This window comes from Aquarana catesbeiana, linkage group LG07 (assembly GCF_042186555.1).
Source record: "Aquarana catesbeiana isolate 2022-GZ linkage group LG07, ASM4218655v1, whole genome shotgun sequence".
Taxonomy (NCBI): domain Eukaryota; kingdom Metazoa; phylum Chordata; class Amphibia; order Anura; family Ranidae; genus Aquarana; species Aquarana catesbeiana.
In genome coordinates, this window is record NC_133330.1 from 305,176,829 (window position 1) to 305,199,894 (window position 23,066).

Here is a 23,066-nt window from a genome sequence, read left to right on the forward strand (position 1 = left end):
CACAAAGGAAGCAATGCAAAGAGAACAGGATACTTTTTAACACAGCTACATGATACAACAACCATATATGAGTAATATGAAATGTTAGGGTAACATACATTTTAAGTCAGCTGAAATTACTAAAAAGAACAAAAATCTAGATCCTATTGGCTATTGCATTTCATAATTTCCTGTTGTATTGTTTTATTTAATAAACCTCTCTCTCTCATTTTTTCTTTTTTGCTTCCCAGGAGGAATCTGCTGAATTTGGAGCTAACAAAAATGCTTATCCTGGAAGAGCCGCGCTACAACAAAATGCAGATGTAAAATTCCTCCGCCCATGCATTAAAATTCCCAAACTTCCTATTAACGTCTGCTTCCAACAAAAATCTGTCAGTGCTGGCAACCGCAGAAACACCTTCCTGTATCAGCTCGTAGGTGAACACGATGCCAAGCTTTCCATGACACCAGGTAAACCTTCAAAAGTGTTACTGTCTGTGATAGGCCAAACACAAGAACAAACAGGGCTAGATTTGGATTTTTTTTAAGGGTCACTGTAATTGTACCTGGGCTCCCATTCGGCAGCACTCCACAAGACAGGGACCCCTCTCAGGGCAAAGGGAAGGGACCCAGAGTTGGGTATCCAATATCTCATTCATTCCAGAAAACCAAGGGTAATATTATTATTATTATACAGGATTTATATAGCACCAACAGCGCTTTACAATATAAAAAGGGAGACAATACAGTTATAATACAATAAAATACAAGAGGATTAAGAGGGCCCTGCTCAGAAGAGCTTACAATCTAATAGGGTGGGGCAGGTGGTACAAAAGGTTGTAACTGTGGGGAATGAGCTGTTGGAAGTGGTAGGAGATTAGTTGAAGACGTGATAGGCTTTCCTGAAGAGATGAGATTTCAGGGATCGCCTGAAGGTAGCAAGAGTGGGGGAGAGCCGGATAGGTTGAGGTAGCGAGTTCCAGAGGATGGGAGAGGCTCTGGAGAAATCCTGGAGACGAGCATGGGAGAAGGAGATGAGAGAGCTTGAGAGCAGGAGGTCTTGAGAAGAGCGGACTAATAATATAAAACTGGCCCTTTCCCCCCCTCTCCTCTTCTCTATAGCAGAATCATTAGGTGAAAAAGAAAAAAAAAACACAGCCACATATAAGGATTGGCAAGCTACAATCTGCCCAATTTTTGCTCTTGGGTTTAGCCATGCCTTAATGTTTTTGGTGGAACTAATGTCTATACAAAAACTTACAACATCAGTGTAGGGCTGCTGTTATGTAAAATATTAATAAATCACAAGTCTTTACCTTTTTAAACAGAATTTGCTTAAATAAAACCAACGTGCACTTGATGTAACACAATCACATATAAATAAATCAACACTAATAAAATTGTATCACAATTAGTGAAAAGAAATTCATAGACAGGATTCAGTGCATCACCCTCAATATTCAAAACTTTCAGCGAGAAATGTGTGCGCAAAATCCTGGTGTTGCAACCAAATTCATATACTGGTGATACACCTCTGGTGCTCAAGATGTGTCCTCACCTTAATACTTGAACCTATAAATTAATATAGGTCAAATAGCGCCTTCCCCAACCTCAGGGGAACATAAGAATCACTGAGGCCATCTCCAAGCACTTTTGCCGTTTTCTATCCACAGTAGAGTACTTTCTCTTTTAAAATTTGGTAATGATGGACTGGACACTATGGATACTCAAATCCATATGGAGACCACCATAGTGTAGTAACTGAAAAAACAGAAGCTCCTCTGATGAAGCCATGTGATACATGGCGCAATGCGTTGGACCATAGTGTAGTGATTAAAATAACCAGAAGATCCTCTGATGAAACCACATAGTATGTGGCGCAACATATTAGAGCTGAACCGGGTGACGTAGGAGCAGGAAAGCGTAAGTGAGGAGGGACTATACTTGTCATGAGCCGGAGGTTACTACTTGATGCCATGTTGTGATTATACTATGTGAGCGTGATATATTTTAGGAAAACCTACAGGCTATTTTATATGTGATGGTGTTATATCAAGTACACGTTGGTTTAATTTGAATACATTTTGGTTAAGAAGGTGTAAACTTGTGATTTATGAATATTTTTCATATCACTATTTGATGTAAGCTTTTTATATGTATGGGAACAAGCTACAAGTGGAAGCACCAACTGTATATTGGTGTGGTATATAATATTTACGCATTAGTATTTATTATATTACTAATATCTACACAGCCAACATTACTATAGCCGATACAACTGCAAATGCTTGCTCCTGGAGGTGCTTCACAAAGCACTTGTGCAGTCCTGTTCTCATATGGCCCTAATTATGTCTTTGTAAGCTACCTTTCATAGAGAAATTTATATCTTGACCCTTAAGTGGTTTGAGTTTGAGTATCTAAAATCGTGATTGATTTAAGTCAAAGGTGACAAGGAAGCAGACGTTGAGAGAGTGGTACTGGAGATCGCTGCTGGACCCAAAGCTGCCTCTAAGATATTAGCCCTGGTTGATGTGCAGGAGGAAAAGGGAGAACACATCGAAGAATCAGCAGCCCTGTCAAAGCTGAAGACCATCCTTGGCATTGATCAAGATAAGGTAAGACTACTGGGTTTATTTAGTAAGGTAATTCAAATGTAGGCTGTGATAGGTGGGGAACCCTCCATGTGATTACATGGGGGTGCTAATCCTTTTTAATACCTGATTATGGCAGTTTATACTATTTTGGCTGTTATCATGGCCTCATAGCAAGCTTCTCATGTGGATGGCAGAGGGCCCCATGCCCCCAGCACCAATATCACAAATTAACTTCTCTGTTATTGGACACATTTGAAACAGGGCCTAACCTTCTACTGCAAAACTGCCAGTGCTTGTTCTGTAGGCCTGTTTAGCAATGACAGTTAATAGAGGGATGAACAACATAGCAAACAGAAAAGTACTGGTTACTTTTGACTCTAATGCGTTGCTTATTTTGTAGGAAAAACTGAGAGCTGTTTAAAGAAAGTAACCTTGATGGTAGACACACATTGAGCGTCTTTAAAATTTGACAGCTATATGATACCGGATAAATTTTGCAATACAACTTTTGAGCCCTAGGAAATAGCATATGGGCCCCAGAGTAACAGTTATTACAGCCAATATATTACGACATTTGGGTATTCAGAACAATGCCACACTGAAACCTGAGTACACAGTATAATGCTAGATTGAAATTTGGGCACCCCAAACAATCCTACCCAGAAACATGGTTATCCATTACAATTCCACATTGAAACTTGGGGCCCCATGTAGGCAGGTGTAGTTTAACCTCCCTGCAAGGGTGGCGCTGTTAAGTGGTTGCCATGCAGGGAGGGTGAATGTCAAAAGGGAAACCAGGTTCCTCTGAGGCCTCATTAGGTGTCATCAGGGGAGCAGCTGTCTAATTGGACGCTGCTGCTCTGACTGATCTGGTAGCCTTCTTTGATGTGGGCAGTGCTTATAAATAGCACTGTCCCCTTCAGGTTGGCACACATTCTGTGTAGTGGGTAGGTCAGGAACAGATCCCCTGCTGGTTAGTTACAACTGGATTAGTATAAGCTCAGCTTCCTGTGGAGGACTGTCACTCTATCTCGAGCAGTAGCCTTTCCTTACTCAGGGGCCGTTGCCAGTCTACCATTCAACCGCCTCCTCTGATGAATGCTGTCAGGCGTCTACAGTGGGCATATTTGCTCCTTGCCTAGTTCCTTGTAAGTGTTTTGATCCGGGGTGGCCATGTCTGCAGAGTTTGTTGTTCTCTCTCAACATTACCACGTTAATATACATTGCTGCATCGACCAGTCTTCGGTGAGTACTCTTCCCCTGCGGACAGTGAGCTTGAGACACACCTACACCTCAGATAGCAAGGATAACTTGCCTCAAGATTGTGGCAGTGTTGAATTGTAAGTCTGTTAACTTGCTGCATTTTTTCACTGATTATTGTACACTTGCAGAGCACTTGATGCAGAAGTTCTAGTTGACACTTTTCCGATTTGTAGCAAATTTGTGTAGCAAGTCTCAAGCAAGAGCAAAGTTGCAGTGGTGAGTCTACAGCAAGAGCTCTGCAAGTCTACAGCATGAAAATTCAACCACAGTGACCCCCTGTGGTGGGATGACTATTGCACAAAATAACTGAACCAGAACTTACAGCAGACTTGCAGAATGTTTTCAAAGAAAGTTGATCTGGAGTCATGCAATGCAGACTTGTAATTTTGCATCAAACTTGTGAAGCCTGGCAAGTCTAGCAATAGCTTAGTCATTTTCAAACTTGCAGCACAGATGCTTGATATCTGGGACCCAGATAAATTGAAACTTGAGCTCCAAGAGTGAAGTCACATTGAGACTTGAGGCCCCCCCAAAAAAGTGACCATGCATAATAGGTCCACACTGGAACTTGAGCACCCTGTATAATGCCTCTATAATGTAAGTACCCAATATACTATAAAAAGCTAAGTGCCCTAAATAATGCCACACTGATTGCTGAGCACCCTGAACATTGCCACAGTGAAATTCCAGCACCCAGTATAATGCCACACTGAAACTCGGGGTCCCGGAAAAATGCGACATTGAAACTATATTTTCCTGATTAATACGACATTTAGGCTGCGTTCACACCTGATATGAAAAACAAAAAAATGGAGACCAAGCTCATCTAGAGGAAAGTCCTAGAGGGCAGGTCTCGGTGGGGTGGGTAGTGACCCACGTCATCGAACACTAGACCTGTTAGTATGTACTTAAAAAAGAACCATACCCTGTGTGTGGGCCAAGGGCCACCGGGTGGCGATCCTCTGAATACAAAAGCATATATATTCAAAAAAGATAGGGACAAGGGTCCCAGAAGGTATTCTTCAGAAAGGATACAGAAAGTGTAAAGGACGAATTTAACTTTATTAATTGTACAAAAACAAATAAATACTTGCAAAAATACTTGTCTAAAATAATGAAAAACTTCCCAAATCCCTCCTCCAGACACATTTAATTAAAATTAAGACAAGAAGGTCTTAATGGAACACCGGTGTCCATAGCAAATCCAGCCATACACATCAGTCACCCATCTCACACACACGGTTCAATCTGATTATTGTATATTCACCGCAGATTGGCCTGGTAACTCAATAGAGACAAAAGTCACTGTGATATAGATGAGATTAGCCAGCGGTGATTATGTATGGGGAGTTCGTGTGTTCCGCTCAGCATGTAACTTTCACTCAAAACTTGTAAAGCAGCAATGCAATTCAAAATCGCACAGATTGAAACTGCTATACTCACATAGCAACCAATGACCTGCGCTTTTAATCTGTGCGATTTTGAAATCCATATGCATTGCTTCTTTACAAGTTTGAGTGGAAGTTATTTGTTGAACATCCTTTAATCGATGTTTAATCGATGTTATTCCTGACTAATTAATTGTGATCTATATCTACATAGCAACCAATGACCTGCGCTTTTCAAACTGTGCGATTTTGAAAACCATATGCATTGTTGCTTTACAAGTCTGAGTGGAAGTTACCTGCTAAACATCCTTTGATCGATGTTATCCTTGATCAATCAATTGTGATCTATACCTACATAGCAACCAATGACCTGCGCTTTTCAATCTGTGCGATTTTGAAATCCATATGCATTGCTGCTTTACAAGTTTTGAGTGAAAGTTACTTGCTGAGCGGAACACACAAACTCTCCGCTGGCTAATCTAATCTATATCACAGTAACTTTTGTCTCTATTGAGTTACCAGGCCAATCTGCGGTGAATATACAATAATCAGATTGAACCGTGTGTGTGGGATGGGTGACTGATGTGTATGGCTGGATTTGCTATGGACACCGGTGTTCCATTAAGACCTTCTTGTCTTAATTTTAATTAAATGTGTCTGGAGGAGGGATTTGGGAATTTTTTCATTATTTTAGACAAGTATTTTTGCAAGTATTTATTTGTTTTTGTACAATTAATAAAGTAAAATTAGTCCTTTACACTTTCTGTATCCTTTCTGAAGAATACCTTCTGGGACCCTTGTCCCTGTCTTTTTTGAATATATATGCGTTCACACCTGAGCATTTTTAAGTTCACAAAACGCTCGTAAAGCGGCCAAAAAAACACCAGAAAAATGTCCAACAAGCAAAACCCCATTCATTTCAATGGCACCTGTTCACATCTGAGCATTTTGTCACTTAAAGCAAAACGCCTGAAAAACGCCCTAAGTTCAAAAAAGAACATGAGCTTCTTTGGGGCAGATTACAGGCATTTTTTCTGTCTTTTACATTGGTGATCTAAACAAAATCACAGCAAAATCGCTGTAAAAACCACTGCAAAAACGCAGTAAAAACGTGCGACTTTGAAACGCTCAGGTGACAATGTAGCCTTAAACATAGGGCCTCTGAACAGTGCCACACACACACACTTGGTCACCAGAATAATAACATATTGATCGCTGGGCTTTCAGGTTAAATGTGTTTCTCCCCCATTACCTTGCTGCACAGGCACCCTGATCTGGTGCTGTTAGGAGCTATTAGAAATCTGGGATACTTTGGTAATCACTATGTGTATGTGTTATCACATTCCAGGCAACAAATATAAGCATGTCATGTAAAGGAGATGGAAGAAAGGACACTGACGGAAGGAAGGGAAAGAAACAGTGCGGCAGCAGCTCCTCTTCTTCCTCAAGCAGCATTCGGAATTCCAAGCAAAACAAGGGCAAAAGGAAATTCAATAAGCAAAAGCAGCACTACGAAAAACAACAAAAACAACAAAAACAAGGGCAAAGCAGAAGTAGCCACAGCAGCAGCAGTGGCAGCAGTAGCAGTAGCAGTGGCAACAGAAACAATACCATCACCAAGCGCCGTTACAGCAGAAACGGCTACAGCAGCAGCAGCAGTAGCTATTCCAGCAGACACAGCAGCAGCAGCAGCAGCGTCAGTGGCAGTAGCAGTAGCAGTAGCAGTAGCAGTGACAGTAAATATAAAGTACGAAAAGGAAAAAAAGAACAAAATGGACAAAAAGTACATAAAGTACATAGACATGGCAAGCATAGCAGCAGTAGCAGCAGCAGCAGCAGCAGCAGCAGCAATAGCTGCAGCTCTAGCCAAAGCAGTAGCAGCAGCTCCAGCCAAAGCAAAGACCACAGAAGGCACTCCCATCAACAGCAAAATAAGCAGCACCACTCTCAACAGCAAAACAAGAACTCAAAAAGGAAGCAACAATCCAAATGCACCGGCCGTTATGCCGTTCGTAGAGACCGTGGCAGTGATAGCAGTGAACAGGTAATATTAGCATTGTGTATTTTATACAATCTGTGACTTTTTCTATCTATTAATGCCTGTTCCCCCAATAGCACCTTTCCTTTGCTCTCCCCCACTTTGTTTAGCCACTAGGAGCAAAGAAACTTGGTATGGGCAAGCATGGAACTCATTATCCTTCCTCCCACGTGACAGCATTGGTGCGTAGAAATTGGCTGTGTAACAAAACGTCCCACACTCCGCTTGAGGGCTTTCGTTATATACCACTTCCTCCCAGTCTGAATATAGATATCACATATTCCAACCGCTCACAAGCACAAAACAAGACGATACTTGTTTAGTTGCTGAACATGGACTGTTTATTAGAACCAAAATACAAATCTTATATACAGTAGAAGAGGAGGTCCCCCCTCCTGCTCATATTACTCTAACAATACACCTGTAACCAGAAACAGAATTAACATGAGCTAATGAACTAATTCCTTAAAGCAGCCGATGACTCCGTGCCCTCCTGAGCATTGTTATGATTATTCAGGATTTCACTACAGGTCAGACTTGTTGTCACCGAGCTTCACACAGTAGATTATACATTATCATAAGTATAAACACAGGAAACCTTCTCACAATAGCAGGAGCTCCAGTAGGAATCGGCCTGTCTCCTACATTGTACAGAGGCCAATGTGATCAGCTCTCTCAACTAACATGTTGAGTTCAGAATCATACAAACCAAGAATAGTCTTTACATATATCCTGGGGGATATTGTGGATAAATATTACTGTCCCATTTTAAGTAATCCAGGATATATTTTCTCAGTCACCCTGTGCCACCCTGTGCCAGGATAGCACAGGGTGACTTAGACATAAGAGGTGCATGGGGAGCTGAAACATGGGTTTCCTAATCTTTCCAAGGGATTCTGGGTTCCACGGGTCCTCCCGTCACATCTCTCCCCTTTCAGCAGAAGACTAACACAGGAGGAGACCCCAGACGGGTTGACTCGGAAGTTAGTCCATAGTTTCAGTCCTCTAATGCCTGTACCCATACAGTACCCCAAACAAATTGTTCCAAACAGAGCATTACTCACCCAGCCAACCTCTGCCTCTCTCATAGAACATACCCGCTGCTGGGGGGAAGTGCAGACTGGTCCTTCCCCCTGGGGTCCATTTAGCCGCAGGAGAGAAGACAGGGTGGCTGGGCTCAGTCCGTCATGCTGTTGGGCATCTGGGCTGACTGCCCAGCATCCCTGGGGTATACAGGTGAAGACTGAAGTCCCATCCACCTTTACAGGAAATCCGTCCTCTATTAGTTGAGTGCAGAGGCCAGCAGTACTCTGCCCTGTTGCCAACCCTTCTGCTGGAAACCCCACACCATCTGCTCCGGCTAACTGTTGGGGAGGGAGGCCGACTGCCCCGGCTCCCTGGAACTCTGTAGTTGTTGCCGGTGCTGGGCAGAGGTTGGTAGCACTCTGCCCGCTTGCCAGCACTTCTGCTGGGTTTATGCTAGTGGAGACAGCAGGCCCATCCACCAACACCAGATCAAGCTGCAGTTGTGAGGTGCTGATTGCATTCTCTCCTTGGGTCCTGATCTGCTACTCGGGAGTGACCGCCACTTCCTCACCCTGGGCCTCCAGAACTGCCGCAGGTGTGGGGCAGAGGTCTTGGACCCTCTGTCCAGTTGCCAGCACTTCAGCTGGGCTGGTGTCATCATTCTGGGGCGCTGTCTGCTATTGGAACTCCCTTTCACTGGTATTGTCTCCCAGGTGCACAAACCCTTGTTGGGGAGGGGAAATGGCTGCTTCTCCTCCCTGCATCTCTGAAATCCACTGGGAAAGAGGAACCATCACCTTCTCACCTCAGGCCTCCAAAACTGCCACTGCCCATCACCTGCTGCCAGTACTTGAGCAGGTGATGCATAATCTATAACATCCTCTGATGAACAGTCCATTAAGTCCATACATTCTGTAATCTGTGGCTGGAGAGATGAGCCGACTGCCCCATCTCCCTGGAACTCCACAGTTGTTGCTGGTGCTGGGCCACACCTTTGGTAGCACTCTGCCCTGTTTCCAGCACTTCTGCTGGGGACTCCACATCATCCGCTTCAGCTAACAGTTGGGGCAGGAGGCTGGATTCCTCCACTCCCAAGCTATGTAGCTGCCATTGGGGAGGTGAGCTGGCTGCTTGCTTTTCCACTCCCTCATCTGGCTGCTGGGACGACATGTCTATGGTACTGTCTCCCATGTTCACGGATCTTTGCGGAGGAGGAAAGACCGCTTTCTCCACCCTGGCCGACTGTTGGGGAGGGACAACGAACACCTCCCCTCCCTTCTCCCCCTGTATCTGCTTCTGGGAAGTGATCGCCACCTTCTCACCCTGAGCCTCCGGAACTGCCACAGGTGTGGGGCAGAGGTCTTGGACCCTCTGTCTGGTGACCAGCACTTCAGCTGGGGAAGTTCTTTGCAATTCCACAGATACTGCTGTTGGTGCTGGGCAGAGCACAGTGAAGTTTGGCACTGATACCAGCTCTTCTGCTGGAGGCTCATCAGGTTGTCCTTCCTCAGCAGAAAAGTCTATCAAATCCCCTGTCTCTGCAACTGGTGTCTGGGGATAGAGGTTCACCATCTCCTGTCCGTGGAACCCAGAAGATGCTATCGGTGCTGGGCAGAGGTTAGCAGAGCACTGCCCTTTTGTCAGCACTTCAGCTTTGGGGATGGCAATCTCCAGATTTTCCACTGCCAATTCTCTAGCATGCTGCTGGACAGGCACATTCCTCCATCCAAGATCATCCCATGCAGAAACAGGATCATCAAGGTCAGTCAGCACATGCTGCATCCGCCATAAGACCTCCGCGTCCATAGCTGCGGGGGCAGGTTGGCAAAGCACACTGTTACTCTGCCACATTGCTGATGCTTCAGCCAGGATTTCAGAGTTGTCAACTGGTATTTCCTGATAGTCCCAGGCAAAGGGAGCCCAGCCCTGGTGCTGAGCAGAGTCTAGCAGCCGTCTGTAGGCGATCTCCAGCTCCTATTCCTGAACGGCCACAAAATCTATATCTTCCAGTGCCCAGTGCACTTCCGAGTAGCCCTTCTCTGAAATCCATGATGTCGTCCAACTGCCACTCCAAATCACTCCCAAAGTTAGGGTCCCCTGTCAGCTTCACATACAACAGTCCCAGGCCGCCGTAGCTAGTAAAAACTACTAGCTATACTATGTCCATAAATGCATCTGTAGGGAAAATGGTAGATTATAGGGATACCTTTTATAATAACCATAATCCACAATGCTGGCTGTGACATCACTATCTTATAGGAAGATTCTTAGGGAATGCAGGCCAGGCCAAATGTCATAAGGAGACACTCTGATCCATTAGCAAGAATGCCTTCTTGCCAGACTTTGGGGGCTCTACATTCCCCAAGATCATGTCGGAAGGAGTGTTCACCTAGGTGATTAGGTAAGTATAAAATCTAACTATTGTTATTTACAGGTTCATTTTTGGACATACTATAGCAGCAATTTTTACAGGGAATGGAGGCCCAGACATTATAAACGGCCTTGGTTATTACTTCAATGTCCACTTTAAGCCCTACCTAGAGTTTCCTGAACATAACACAAGGTTTCTTCTTCTTACTGAGACAAGCTGTATTGGAGCAAATAGAAGATAAGTATGTACTTTCATTGGCTGTCATTAAAGTGAACCTGTTGCTTTGTTTAGCATTGCCAAGACACAGCTTCATTTTCTGTTTCAATATCTGTTATTAAAGATTTTCACAGAACAAAAATAAAAAGAGATTCCAGCATTGATTTTGAATAATACGTAACTTCCACAATTTGAATTGCATACTGTATAAAAATAGAAAGTCATACTTTATAATTGCATGAGTTCAATGCCAAGGACCTATTACAACAATCTGCATGGCAATAGGCCATGCTCCCTGAGACAACTAGCCTCTTATATTTCAGGGGTATATAAGGTCCCTTTCACACTGGGGCGGGGGCGGCGGTAAAGCGCCGCTATTGTTAGCGGCGCTTTAAAGTCAGTATTCGGCTGCTAGCGGGGGGGTTTCCCCCCCCGCTAGCGGCCGAGAAAGGGTTAAAAACCAACGCAAAGCACCTCTGCAGAGGCGCTTTGCCGGCAGTATAGCCGCACTGTCCCATTGATTTCAATGGGCAGGAGCGGTGAAGGAGCGGTGTATACACTGCTCCTTCACCGATCCGAAGATGCTGCTAGCGGGACTTTTTTCCCATCCTGCTAGCGCACAGCAGCGGCTGTTTCGGGTCGGTTTGCAGGCGCTATTTTTAGTGCAATAGTGCCTGCAAACCGCCCCGGTGTGAAAGGGGCCTAACCACAATCTGTAATAATGATGCTCTATTAACCACAGTCTTATCTGCTAGTTTCAAAACAGACTGTAAAACAGACTGTAAAACAGACTGTAAAACGGACTGTAAAACCTAGAAGTCTCTGTATGTCTTTCTACATTATGTTAACAACGCAATTTAATGGGGTTCAGCAATTTAATGGGGTACATCCCATCAATCAAATAGGGGAGGATGCTCCATCCCCCAAAAATGCAGAATCACGCAGTCCAAGTCCCTTAAAAACAAAATCTAACAAAGAAGCGAAAAAAAAAAAAAGAATAAGGACCAAAAATAACAAAGAAGGGATGAAAACAAAGAGAGAAAAGGGGGGGGGAGATGGAAAGGACTCCGCGCTCGGGTCCACGTCAATCAGGAGGGAACCTAGCCAGAGATAGTCTTGGGATCATTAGTCAAGTATTTGATCCATGGATCCCATACCTTTTCAAACACCTTCAATTTATCCTGTAAAATTGCTGGACACAGCTTCATTTTCTTGGTTATTACTGAATTAGTGACTGGATGAATGAACAAAAACTTTATGCCAAATTCCTAAATTATTATTATTTTTATTATTATTATACAGGGCCAGGTTCACATATATGCGAACCCGCATTCAAATTGCATGACAGGAGAGTGTGACCGACTGTTAATGGAGCCGGTTCACACAGGCCTGGGACGGCCATGGTCCGCATTTGGAAAGGGTCCTGTGCGTCTTTGGTTCCAATTCAGGTGCGAATTCAGGCAAAAATTCGGACCTGATTTGCACTTGAATCGTTGAACAGGGATGCACCAGACCCCCTGCTGTGAGCTGCGGCCGCAGCATGTGTGAGCCCAGCCTTATATTGCGTCAACAGTTTACGCAAAGCTTTACTATGTGGGGGGGGGACGGGACAATAAAATTACAATACACTTCAAAATACAGAAGGAATAGGAGGGCCCTTCTCAAGGAGCTTTCAAGCTAAAGGGAGAGGGAGGTAGTACAAAAGGTAATAGCTGAGAGGGATGATCTGATGGAGGTGACACGGGTACAGTTCTTAGGTGGGGGTCGGGTAGGCTTCCCTGAATAAGGGTGGACAGGGTAGGGGCTGACCGGATATACTGGGGAAGAGAGATCCAGAGGATGGGAGAGGCTCTGCAGAAGTCCTGAAGGCGAGCATGAGAGGAGGTAACAAGGGAGCTAGAGAACAGGAGGTCCTGGGAGGAGCGGAGAGGACGAGTTGGGTGATATCTGCAGATAAGGTGATGTAGCTGGGGGCTGAATGTGCATAAACATATTTTATGATAATACTAATAAATAGTAACAATGATTTTAAATTAAATTATACCCCATATGACTGCCACATTTTTGGCAAATATTTCAATTGAAGCTGAAGTTTAGGTATTGAAATTTTTACATATCTACAGTGGTCCAGCTTGGGACCAATGTAGCTATAGAGGAAAAAGGCATACCCTCGAAACGCATAGGCATCTACAGATTTGTTTGTGATGCCATCATAGCCCATCTGGGGACACGAACAATGGTTCTGGTGGCACTTCTCCTGAAACATGTGATGAGCTTTACATTGTTTTATTTGTGAGTATAATTATTCACTTTTATCTTTTAAATAAATGGATAGCGCACGGCTGGTGCGCCCTCTTTTTTCTTTTTTTTGATGCAATATATTTATGTATGTGCCATATCTGTGGAATCCCCAGGGAGGCTGAAAATATCTGTAGTAGGCACTGCTACTGCAATAATCTCCACTAGCTACAAGGTCCATTGCCTAGTGGCTGTCCTGCTGCCTTGTGGTTTTCTCAGCATGGGTGCATTCAGAGAGCACTTTGCATCTGCTCCCCTTTTCCACCTTGAAGTGGAGAAGGGGAGCAGTGAAGGCACTATCTCCACCTCGTCCAATCAGAGAACGCTTTACATTCATTAGGTGGATGCAAAGATTTCTCTGAATGGGGCTTGTGCAGCCTCTTGTGTTCAGTAAGCAGCAGGGCAGCTGCTTAACACTGGACTCAGAAGCTAGCGACAATCATTGTAACAACAGTGAACACTACAATAGTTTCTAGCTTCCACAGGTATATCACTTACACTGGTTTCAAGCTGCAAGCTGGACTATGTAAAAATTGCAATGCCTAAACCTCAGCTTCCAAGTTAAAGCTAAAACTTTTTTTTTTTTTTTTTTCATTTTAAATAGATTAAGGGAGCGTTACATAGTTACATATTTTTTTAACCATCTGTATCACATTGAGGGGATTTCCTTTCACTTCCTGTCCCATAGCCAAGACAGGAAATGAGAGGAACTTCCTCCAAAGTGAAGGAATCCCTGGTTGCCATCAGGGTCACCAGAACTAGTGTCACTGTTGAAAGGTTTCCCCTCTATCCATAACGATAAACAGAATAGAGAGAGTGAATCTCCCTAACAGTGGTACAGACAGCAATAAAAACCTGACAGGTGTTCTGATCCCTCTCCACTCTATCCAAAAGAAAATGCTTTTAATTATATATTAATAACATATATTTTTTTCCAAGGTGGAACTTTATCAGCTGCATTTTAGAAGACCTAGTCTTATGGTAAGGGCTCATTTTTTCTATTTCATTATATTCCATTGGTGATAATCTACGAAGGGTAGCAGACTGGTTAGCATTCTTGCCTTACAGAGCTAGGTTAGTTTGAGTCAGCTTTCTTCCACCCACAGATATAAATGACCCCAATCTGAATGTTGTATTCTGCAATGATCAATCACAAAGCTGGGTTGAGAAAGTTGGAGGGTTGGGTGTGGAGCCACCCAGAGTAGGACATACGATTTGTGCAGACAAGGGCCCTTTGGAACTTAGTGGCCCATCTATGGGTGAGATGGATGGTACGACCTCCTCCCACTATCACAGACAAATAAACAAGGCTTACATTGTCCTAGTTGTTAACCAAGGCACAGTGAATAAATACTTTCACTTGGATAGAAGTGGAATAAGAGGCCCAATTATTGGTCTTGTGTGGGGCTCCTCTGGTCACTCTGTCATTCATTGGAGCAAGCAACTAGGTCCTAATAAAAAAAACAAACAATTGCTTAAGAAAGAGTATGAAACGAATATCTAAACTAATATCTAAAAGATAACCATTCTGCAATGTTGTTTAGAAGCATGAATAGTATTTTTGTGGAGCATGTGTGTTTTTGGACTAAAGATTACTGTAGGTAAATCCACAAGCTCGAATGCCATTTAATACAGAACCATGCAGAATTTTCCACCTCACAAGCCTTTTTCTTAATTTTTTCTCTTTCAGTAGCTTAGAAGATCCTCCCTACTTATCCATATGCGGTAGTGCAATAATGCAATACCTGTTTATACTTTATTGAGCTATTATTATAGGCTCTGGATGAAATTGTGTTGCCGGTTTAGAAATGGCCAGCAGAGTAGTGTTAATTTTGATATTAATTTTCGATTTAGTTTTAGTCATAGTCCTTTGACTAAAATGACATTTTAGTTTTAGTTGTATTTTAGTCATCTGAATTATTTTCGTTTTAGTCACATTTTAGTAGACTAAAATAGTGTTAATTCAGTCAACGAAAATATTTTAGTGGACAAACTTAACACTGATCCCAGGCTGAAGCTCCGCTCCAGGTACTTTCTGCTTACCGGGCCGGTCAGGCTAGACATCACCTGGACTGAGTTCAGGTTCCCAAACTGGCTAGCAGGGGGTGGCCAGGGGCTGTAGGGGGAAGCCGGGGTGGCTCTGTCGAGGCTGGCCAGGAGAGGAGAGCTTCCAGTTGGGCATGGAACTGGCATACACCACCCATGAAGGAGGTGGTCAGCCTGCGTTCTGTCCTCATCTTGCACTCAGTAGGTCACTGGTGGGGACTTTTTACTCCTGTTCACCAGGAAGCCTTTAGGCATATCTGCGGCAAAAGCGGTGCTGCTTTTTTACGGGGCATTAGAGCCTGTAGGGAGCTTGAGATTAAATTATAGGTAGCCTCAGTAATGTTTTTGAATTAGAAATTTCATCTTTGGTGAAAGACCAGAAAGTATAGTCCATGTCCAAATAGATACCCGGGGACATGCACTGCTTCTATATACCGCAAAAGCATTGATCGTGAGGATAAGATTACACAGACCCTCCTAATTAGCAGTAGTATCCATATTCCCATCACACACTTTCCTGGATAAGGCTTTGGGAGTAACAGGTGCTATAGCAACAACCAACTGGAACTGGAAACTTCACAGATCAAATGCACATATTTGGACATAATTGACGATCCGTGGTGTGCCAGCGAATATGTGCATTTGACCTCCCAATTAGCATTCTCCTTCACCAAGTGACCTAGCATGGTCTGCCTCAACATCTGCTGAATACAATTGGATGAGGATCTAAAATAAATAAATGTATATATTAATACATGAGCAATCATGGAATGTTCATAGTTGGCCGGTTGGTCAGCAACAATACTGAAATGTTTTTGTACCACACAATAGCTTCTAATGTTACGTTGTCTTTATAATGTTATGATGTCTCCTAATGGTGCAACATCTCCAAATTAGAGTGTGAAGACAGCATCTGGCCAAGTCCACTCAGCTCAGTCCAAAGTCAAAAGAAGCAGCAGCAGCAGCAGCAGCAGCAGCAGCAGTAGCAGCAGCAGCAGTAGTCAATCTTCCGGAAAACATGTGAGTAGACCAATCTATTACTTCTGACTAGGACAGAACTATCAATATGGCAGCCGTACCACTCAGCTGAATGGTTAGTGTTGTCCTGTGTCCTTCTTCTGCTTTATTAAATACTCCTTTGGTCACGGGTGGCCACAAATATCAGTCTCGGCATGTTTTTTTCCCTTTTTCTTTTTGGCCTCAGACAGGCCTTGCCACACACGGCATGTTGGAGTCCCTCATTTGAAGGAACTGTCCCTATTTTGGAACCAAATGCCTCTTTCCTCTTTAGTTGCCACTCTTTTTTATGGTCTGATAGACCTCTCCATAAAATATGCCACACCATACTGCCACCAAAAATGTTATAGTATGCTTTGGGGGGGGATTTGCTAAAGGTACAAGAAATAATGGATGGGATGTTACTGGAACCAAGAGACTATAGCAACCATATAAAGTAAGAGAAGTTTATTGTACATCATGATTAAAAACAGATACAAAAATTAGAACTATAGAGGCCCCTCATGATAGTAGATCACATACAAGCAAGTCACCTATATGTATACGTGTATACCCTAAAGAACCACATAAATGGAAGTCTGAAAATGCACCCCAACGCATTTCAACGTTTTATTGTCTTCTTCAGGGGGTACTGCAAAAAGGGTAGATTCTACAAAAAACAACAACAAACTTACTATGTTGATAACAGAAGCCAAACCACATGTGGAGCAACCCAGAAACCCAGGGAACACCGCACAAGAGAGCGAGGAGAGTTCAAGGGACAAGTTGCCAATAAGAGAAAAATATAACCAATAAATAGGATATAACCACTCACATATCCTAAACATAATATATAACACCCCTATTTTTCTGTACTTTGTTTTACAATGGTGTATCTACATACCCCATATTATTTTGTTAATATGTTTTTTTTGTAGAATCTACCCTTTTTGCAATACCTCCTGAAGAAAACAATAAAATGTTGAAACACGTTGGGGTGCATTTTCAGAATTCCACTTATGTGGTTCTTTGGGGTATTCACGTATCCATATATGTGACTTACTTGTATGTGATGTACTGTCTTGAAGGACCGCTATGTTTTTCATTTTTGTATCTATTTTTAATCATGATATACAAGAAATTTCTCTTACTTTATATGGTTGTTATAGTGTGTTGGTGCGGGTAAAAGCCTATCCATTATTTAATGTGCTTGTATTGACCTCAGGGATGTGGAATCATTATAAAGGGTGCAGGTACTCACTGCCTAACATATTTTTGATGTTTTGGTGGGGAATTACTAAAACTGGTGCACACAGAATCTGGTACAGCTGTGCATCGGAACCAATCAGCTTCCAGGTTTTATTGTCAAAGTTTAATTGAACAAGCTGAAGTTAGAAGCTGATTGGTTACTATGCACAACTGCACCAGTTTTAGTAAAACCTCAAAACCCCAAACCTTTCCTCCAACCTTTAAATAATTGCATCTGTTTTTTTTTTTTTTTTAAAGCCAATGTAGAGGAAAAGTAGTGGTGAAAAAAATACATCTGTTGGTTTAACCAATCGTTTTTGCCAACTTATTCTTTGAATTAGGCATAACGGGGGGGAGTGTCAGCAGCGTGTTCTTTGTCTACAAACTTTGAACTAAAGTGTCCTTCTTGGGAGGTGTGTGTTAGATATCTACTTGGGGAGATCTACAAACTAAGGCCCCATTCACAGTTGTGCGACTTGTCATGTGACTTTGAACATGACAAGTCACAGCCCATACTTTTCAATGGCACCTGTTGAGATTTTGAAAAGGTGCCCGCACCCGCACTACTTTGATGCAGCTTAGGTACAGAGAGTACATAGTCATATCAAAGTCGCACGGGAAATCATGTGACTTTGGAGTCACGCAAGTGTGAATGGAGCATGACATTTTGAATTAGCCCATGAAATATGTACCTAATATTAAGCCTTGTTTTCTTTTTTCAGACCAAAATAAATAAAAATAAGACTCCCAGCTGGGTTATCACCGCTCAGGCAATCAGAGCTGACAACACCAAGCAAGGTTACCAAATCATTGTGTACAGTAACTATAACTCATTCAAGCCCCAGGTCCAGGTCTTCATTGTGGACATCAATAAAGAAAGCCAGTGGAGAGTTTGTATGAAGGCAGGCATTAAAAGCTGGCGTAAAGCCGAGGTAAAGATCTAATTTTACTAGAATTATTTTTAACTTTATGGATCATAACAGCTTAACATTGGCCTTACTAAGCATGTTGGCCTTAATAAGCTCATGACAGGTTTCAGCCAAATTGTGCACATCATGATACATGAGTGTCGAATATTCTGGTCCTCTTTATACCAGTAGCATGGTGGCTTGGTGATTAACATGCCTGCTAACCATAGAGGACAATGCAGGACATAGAGGACAATGTGGGGTCCGATCAGGTCGGTCTGAAAAACTGACAGGCGGACCTGATCAGACAGCCCGTGTGAAAGGTGCCAAACAGATTTAGACTGAAGTAAAACCCTGTTAGACAAGCATAGCATGCTGCTCCAAGCGCCAAAGCTACAGCTCTGGTGATCCACTGCATCCAGAAGTCGGCATCTGTAGTTCTCATCCAAGCCCACTGTATAGTATCAAGTTTAAAAGATGGCATACTCCTGTCAACCCATGTGCTGCTTTCAAACTGTGGCCTCAGTCTAGGCTCCTCTCTTGCCACGCCCTCTGACGTGTTTTGCCCTGCCCACAAGGCTTGTCTGAAATAATGTGATTTGCAGTGAAAATGCTACCCCTGTTCCTGCTCCAGGGCTCTTTACTGGCATAACTGAGTAGCAGCCACGCCCCTCATCATATCACAAGCGTCCTCACTCAGACTTGTGTTTGACACAGAGAAGGGGTGTGTCCGACGAGGTCTCTTATGCCCTGTACACACGAGCGGACTTTTCGACCGGACTGGTCCGACGGACTGAATCCGGAGGGCAATCAGACCGTGTGTGGGCTTCATGGGACCTTCAGCAGACTGTTTCTGTCGAAAATCTGACGGACTTTAGATTTGGAACATGTTTCAAATCTTTACGTCGGAACTCCGCCGCACCCAGTTCCTATTGAAAAATCCATTCCTCTGTATGCTAGTCCGACGGACGAAAACCAACACTAGGGCAACTATTGGCTACTGGCTATGAACTTCCTTATTTGAGTCCGGTCGTACGTCATCACGTATGAATCCGTCGGACTTTGGTGTGATCGTGTATAGGCAAGTCCGTTCCTTTCGAAAGTCCGTCGGAAGTCCGTGGAAAGTCCGTCGGAAAGACTGTCGGACCTTTGTTGTCGAAAAGTCCGCCCGTGTGTACAGGGCATTACTGAGCGCCAGTTACTGAGACTACTTGGTCAGGAGGTCAGCTGCTCGGCAAGGGAGCCATGTAGAGAATGATTTTCTTTCCTCAATTAATGCAAAGCATTTTCTGATTGATCAAAATGGAGAGGCAGGGCGGTAAAGTCACGCTCTCCACCTTGTCCAATCAGAAAATGATGCGCATCGATTGGGAAAATGCAATGCATTCTCTAAATGGCACCTGTACCGAACGGCCGACCTGTGTTCAGAAAGCAGCAGGGCAGCGGCTTAGCACAGGACCCGGAAACTAGTGGAGATTACTGGAGCAGTGGTTCTACTCATAGGTGTGCATACAGGGAGTGCCTGGGCACACCAGAATCATCCTGTGTGGCCCAGATTCCCCCTGTTTAGACCCCTGATATTTCACCAAAGCTCATCAAATTTTTTTTTAAATAATTTAAAAAATACAATTGTAAAAAATAAAGTAATAAAAATTAAAACTACAGACACCGTCCACTACCCTACTGACACCAATCTCTGCCCTAATGACACCGTCCACTGCTCTACTGACACCGTCAGTATATATATACACGTGTGTTTGAGCTTTGGGGTGTACACCCTAATGCAATAGGCTGTGCGCACCTACGTGTCTACTACAGTGATTTCCAGCATCTGGAAGGATCCCACAGGTATGGTATATACATAGTTACATTGATCTGAACTGGAATACTGTAGCTATGTATAGAAAAAAAAAGCCATACCTTGAATTCTTCTTTAAGACGATGAAAATGGAGGTCGTTAGTACAAAGTCTGTCTAAGCCCAGATTCACACTGTTTCCTGTACAAATTACATGCAGTGTCTCTGGGGTGCGATTTGAGCCATGGATTTGTATGGCTCAAATCGCACCGCATTCGCACCAAACTGGTGCAGGACCCTTTTTTTGACTGCACCAGAATCAAATCCGCAGCAAATTTGCTGTAAATTCCAACCTCACCTAGTGTGAACCCAGGCTTAATGTACAGGAACATCCATTCTGTGACTTCAAATTAACTTTACCTGAAGCTTGTTCCACATGGTGAACCTACTGAACACCTATGTTGGCAATATGTTGAAAGGCCTATGTTGGCTCATTTATGTCTTTTGCAGACCATAAAGTACATTGTGCCTTAAAATAATGATGCAAAAAAAAACTGAATTCTGCTTATCTCTTTGTGGTCTAGGCTTCAATGAAATGGGGTGTGAACTGTAAGCAATACAAAGTTGTTGCCTCCGCTCAGCTTGGATTGCTTGGCTTGCAGCCTGCATTTATGGCGAAGATTGCCTGGCCTAGAATCCCATCCAGAATGAGCTTCATCGGAAAAATGTAAGATTTAGTTACATACTATTTTTGGCTAAAATCCGAACAAAATGTCATTGATATTACATTATCACTACACTACAGGGATCATCTTAAAGTGGTTGTACACCTCAGACATGAAATATGAACAAAGCATATCCTTCTGTAGCAGTGGTCTCCAAACTTTCTAAACAAAGGGCCAGCTTACTATCCTTCAGACTTTAAAGGGGCCAGACTGTGGGCAGTGGTGCCAGACTCCTGGCACCAGTAACAATGCCCCATTGATCTAGCGTCCCATCGTTGCTTCCAGCGGGCGAAATAGTCCCCCATCCTGGATGTAAGTGGGAGGAATAGTCCCCCTTCATTGGTATCAGTGGGAGGAATAGTGCCCCATCATTGGTGTTAATGGGTGGAATAGTCCTCCATTGTTGAGTTCAGTGGGTGGAAAAGTCCCCCATCATTGGAAGGAATAGTCCTCCATTGTTGGTGTCAGTGGGAGGAATAGTGCCCCATCATTGCTGTCAAAGGGAGGACTAGTGCCCCATCAAATAGTGCCCCACTGTTGGTGTCAGTGGCAGGAATGATGTCCCATTGTTAATGTCAGTGGGAGGAATAGTGCCCCAAGGGCCAGGTAAAGGCAAGCAAAGGGCCGCATCTGGCCCCCCGGGCTGCAGTTTGGAGACCACTACTCTATAGTGTGTACTTGTCTCAATCCAGAGCACTAAGTGTCATTTTCTGTCTGCTGCCTCATTCCTCTGCTATCAGCCTGAGTCACTTCTGACAAGTTTCCCTGACACCAAGAGGTAAAAAGGTGACAGGGAAGCCTGTGATGATCAGCCTCAGCTCTGTTCCTGTGTGCTGTGTATAAAGGGGGTGTCCCTTCCCTCCAATCAGCTCTCAGAGCTCCCTTCACTGAGTTGTGCAGAGTGTAATTTCAGCTGCTCGCCTCCTGCTTTCTGAAAGCTCAGATAAGCTGTATAAACTATGCACCTTGAACAGCTGTAAAGAAGAGAAGAATGGAGATAAACAGATACAACTTCTGTAGGAGGATTTGTTTAATCACTATGTATCACATAAAGCCAGTCACTTCACTTGTTATATATAAGGGTTGGGTTTACAGCCACTTTAAAGGAAACCTATCTTTACATGAACATATGAGGTTTCATTGTTGATCTCCTTCTCAAAAGACTATTTGCCAGCTGTTTCATCGGTACTTTCTGAGTTGCAGACTTACAACCAATGTGCAGTAAGCGAGGTCAGTGTAGGTTAATACTACCTTATCCAGAATAGTGAGTTGGATGACATCATGTATGGATAATGAATATAGTGGTGTCCTCTCTCCACTCCCATCCTGCTGACTAGACAATGAAAGAGCAGCGGCTGACTGATAGGGTCATCCCTCTGCTCTGTCCTCCTAACAGCTTCTTTGTTACACAATTGAATACAGCACACCTTATTGGCTCCCAGTACTGCCCCCACCTCTACCAGTTGCTGTACAGGGGATATGCACAGCGCTGATACCAAGTCAAATTCAGATACTTACACTAATTGCATAAAAATTGAAAAAAAAAATACATGTAATGCTTTAAATGAATGAATAGCAGCTTTATTTTGTGTGTTTTTTTTTTTTTTATATCATCTGCCTGGGGTTCAGCTTAAATAACTCTAGTTTATGTATAATATAATGCAATAATAGACAATACTGTATATAATATATAAAATAAACTCTGCTGTTTCAGAGCCTTAGAGCTTATACCTGGAAGTGCCTACATGCTAGGATTCAATACAATACTTCAGAGGAACCCATCAAGACAAGCGACCATGGTCGTCTCTTTCATTCGACCCAGACTTGCAAATGTTGTGATAAAGCTGCCAGAGGTAAGAGACGCTTTCATTCACCTGTTTCTATTGCTCTAGTCTTTTGGATAAGGCATTTGAGATGTAATGTAATAATAGTGGCCATAGCTTATCGAATGTACGGCAACCTGGCTGCTATGTGTGACACTAACAGTCTCCTTTAAGGGAAATCTATTGTATGTGTAGCAAGAAACATATATATTTGTTTTACTTAAAGGGTCTATTTCTGAAACATTTGTTGCACTAATGCCATAAGCATTAATACAAGTTGAAGGAAATGCTGCCCCCTTTTTTTTTTTTTTTTTGAGATTAATGCCAGCTCCATCTAGTGGCCCAAATGAA

At 43.3% G+C, this 23,066-nt stretch overlaps 1 protein-coding gene across 1 annotated transcript in view; it reads left to right on the forward strand.

Moving 5' to 3' along the window:
- Positions 1-23,066, forward strand: part of LOC141103727 (vitellogenin-A2-like) — a 68,172-nt gene that overhangs the window by 30,889 nt on the left and 14,217 nt on the right. The window contains exons 21-28 of the mRNA XM_073593635.1: positions 231-450; positions 2,419-2,594; positions 6,573-7,268; positions 14,113-14,154; positions 16,117-16,239; positions 18,186-18,395; positions 20,752-20,894; positions 22,607-22,745. Of these exons, the coding sequence (XP_073449736.1) occupies positions 231-450; positions 2,419-2,594; positions 6,573-7,268; positions 14,113-14,154; positions 16,117-16,239; positions 18,186-18,395; positions 20,752-20,894; positions 22,607-22,745 (1,749 nt within the window). The remainder of the gene's footprint in view (positions 1-230; positions 451-2,418; positions 2,595-6,572; positions 7,269-14,112; positions 14,155-16,116; positions 16,240-18,185; positions 18,396-20,751; positions 20,895-22,606; positions 22,746-23,066) is intronic.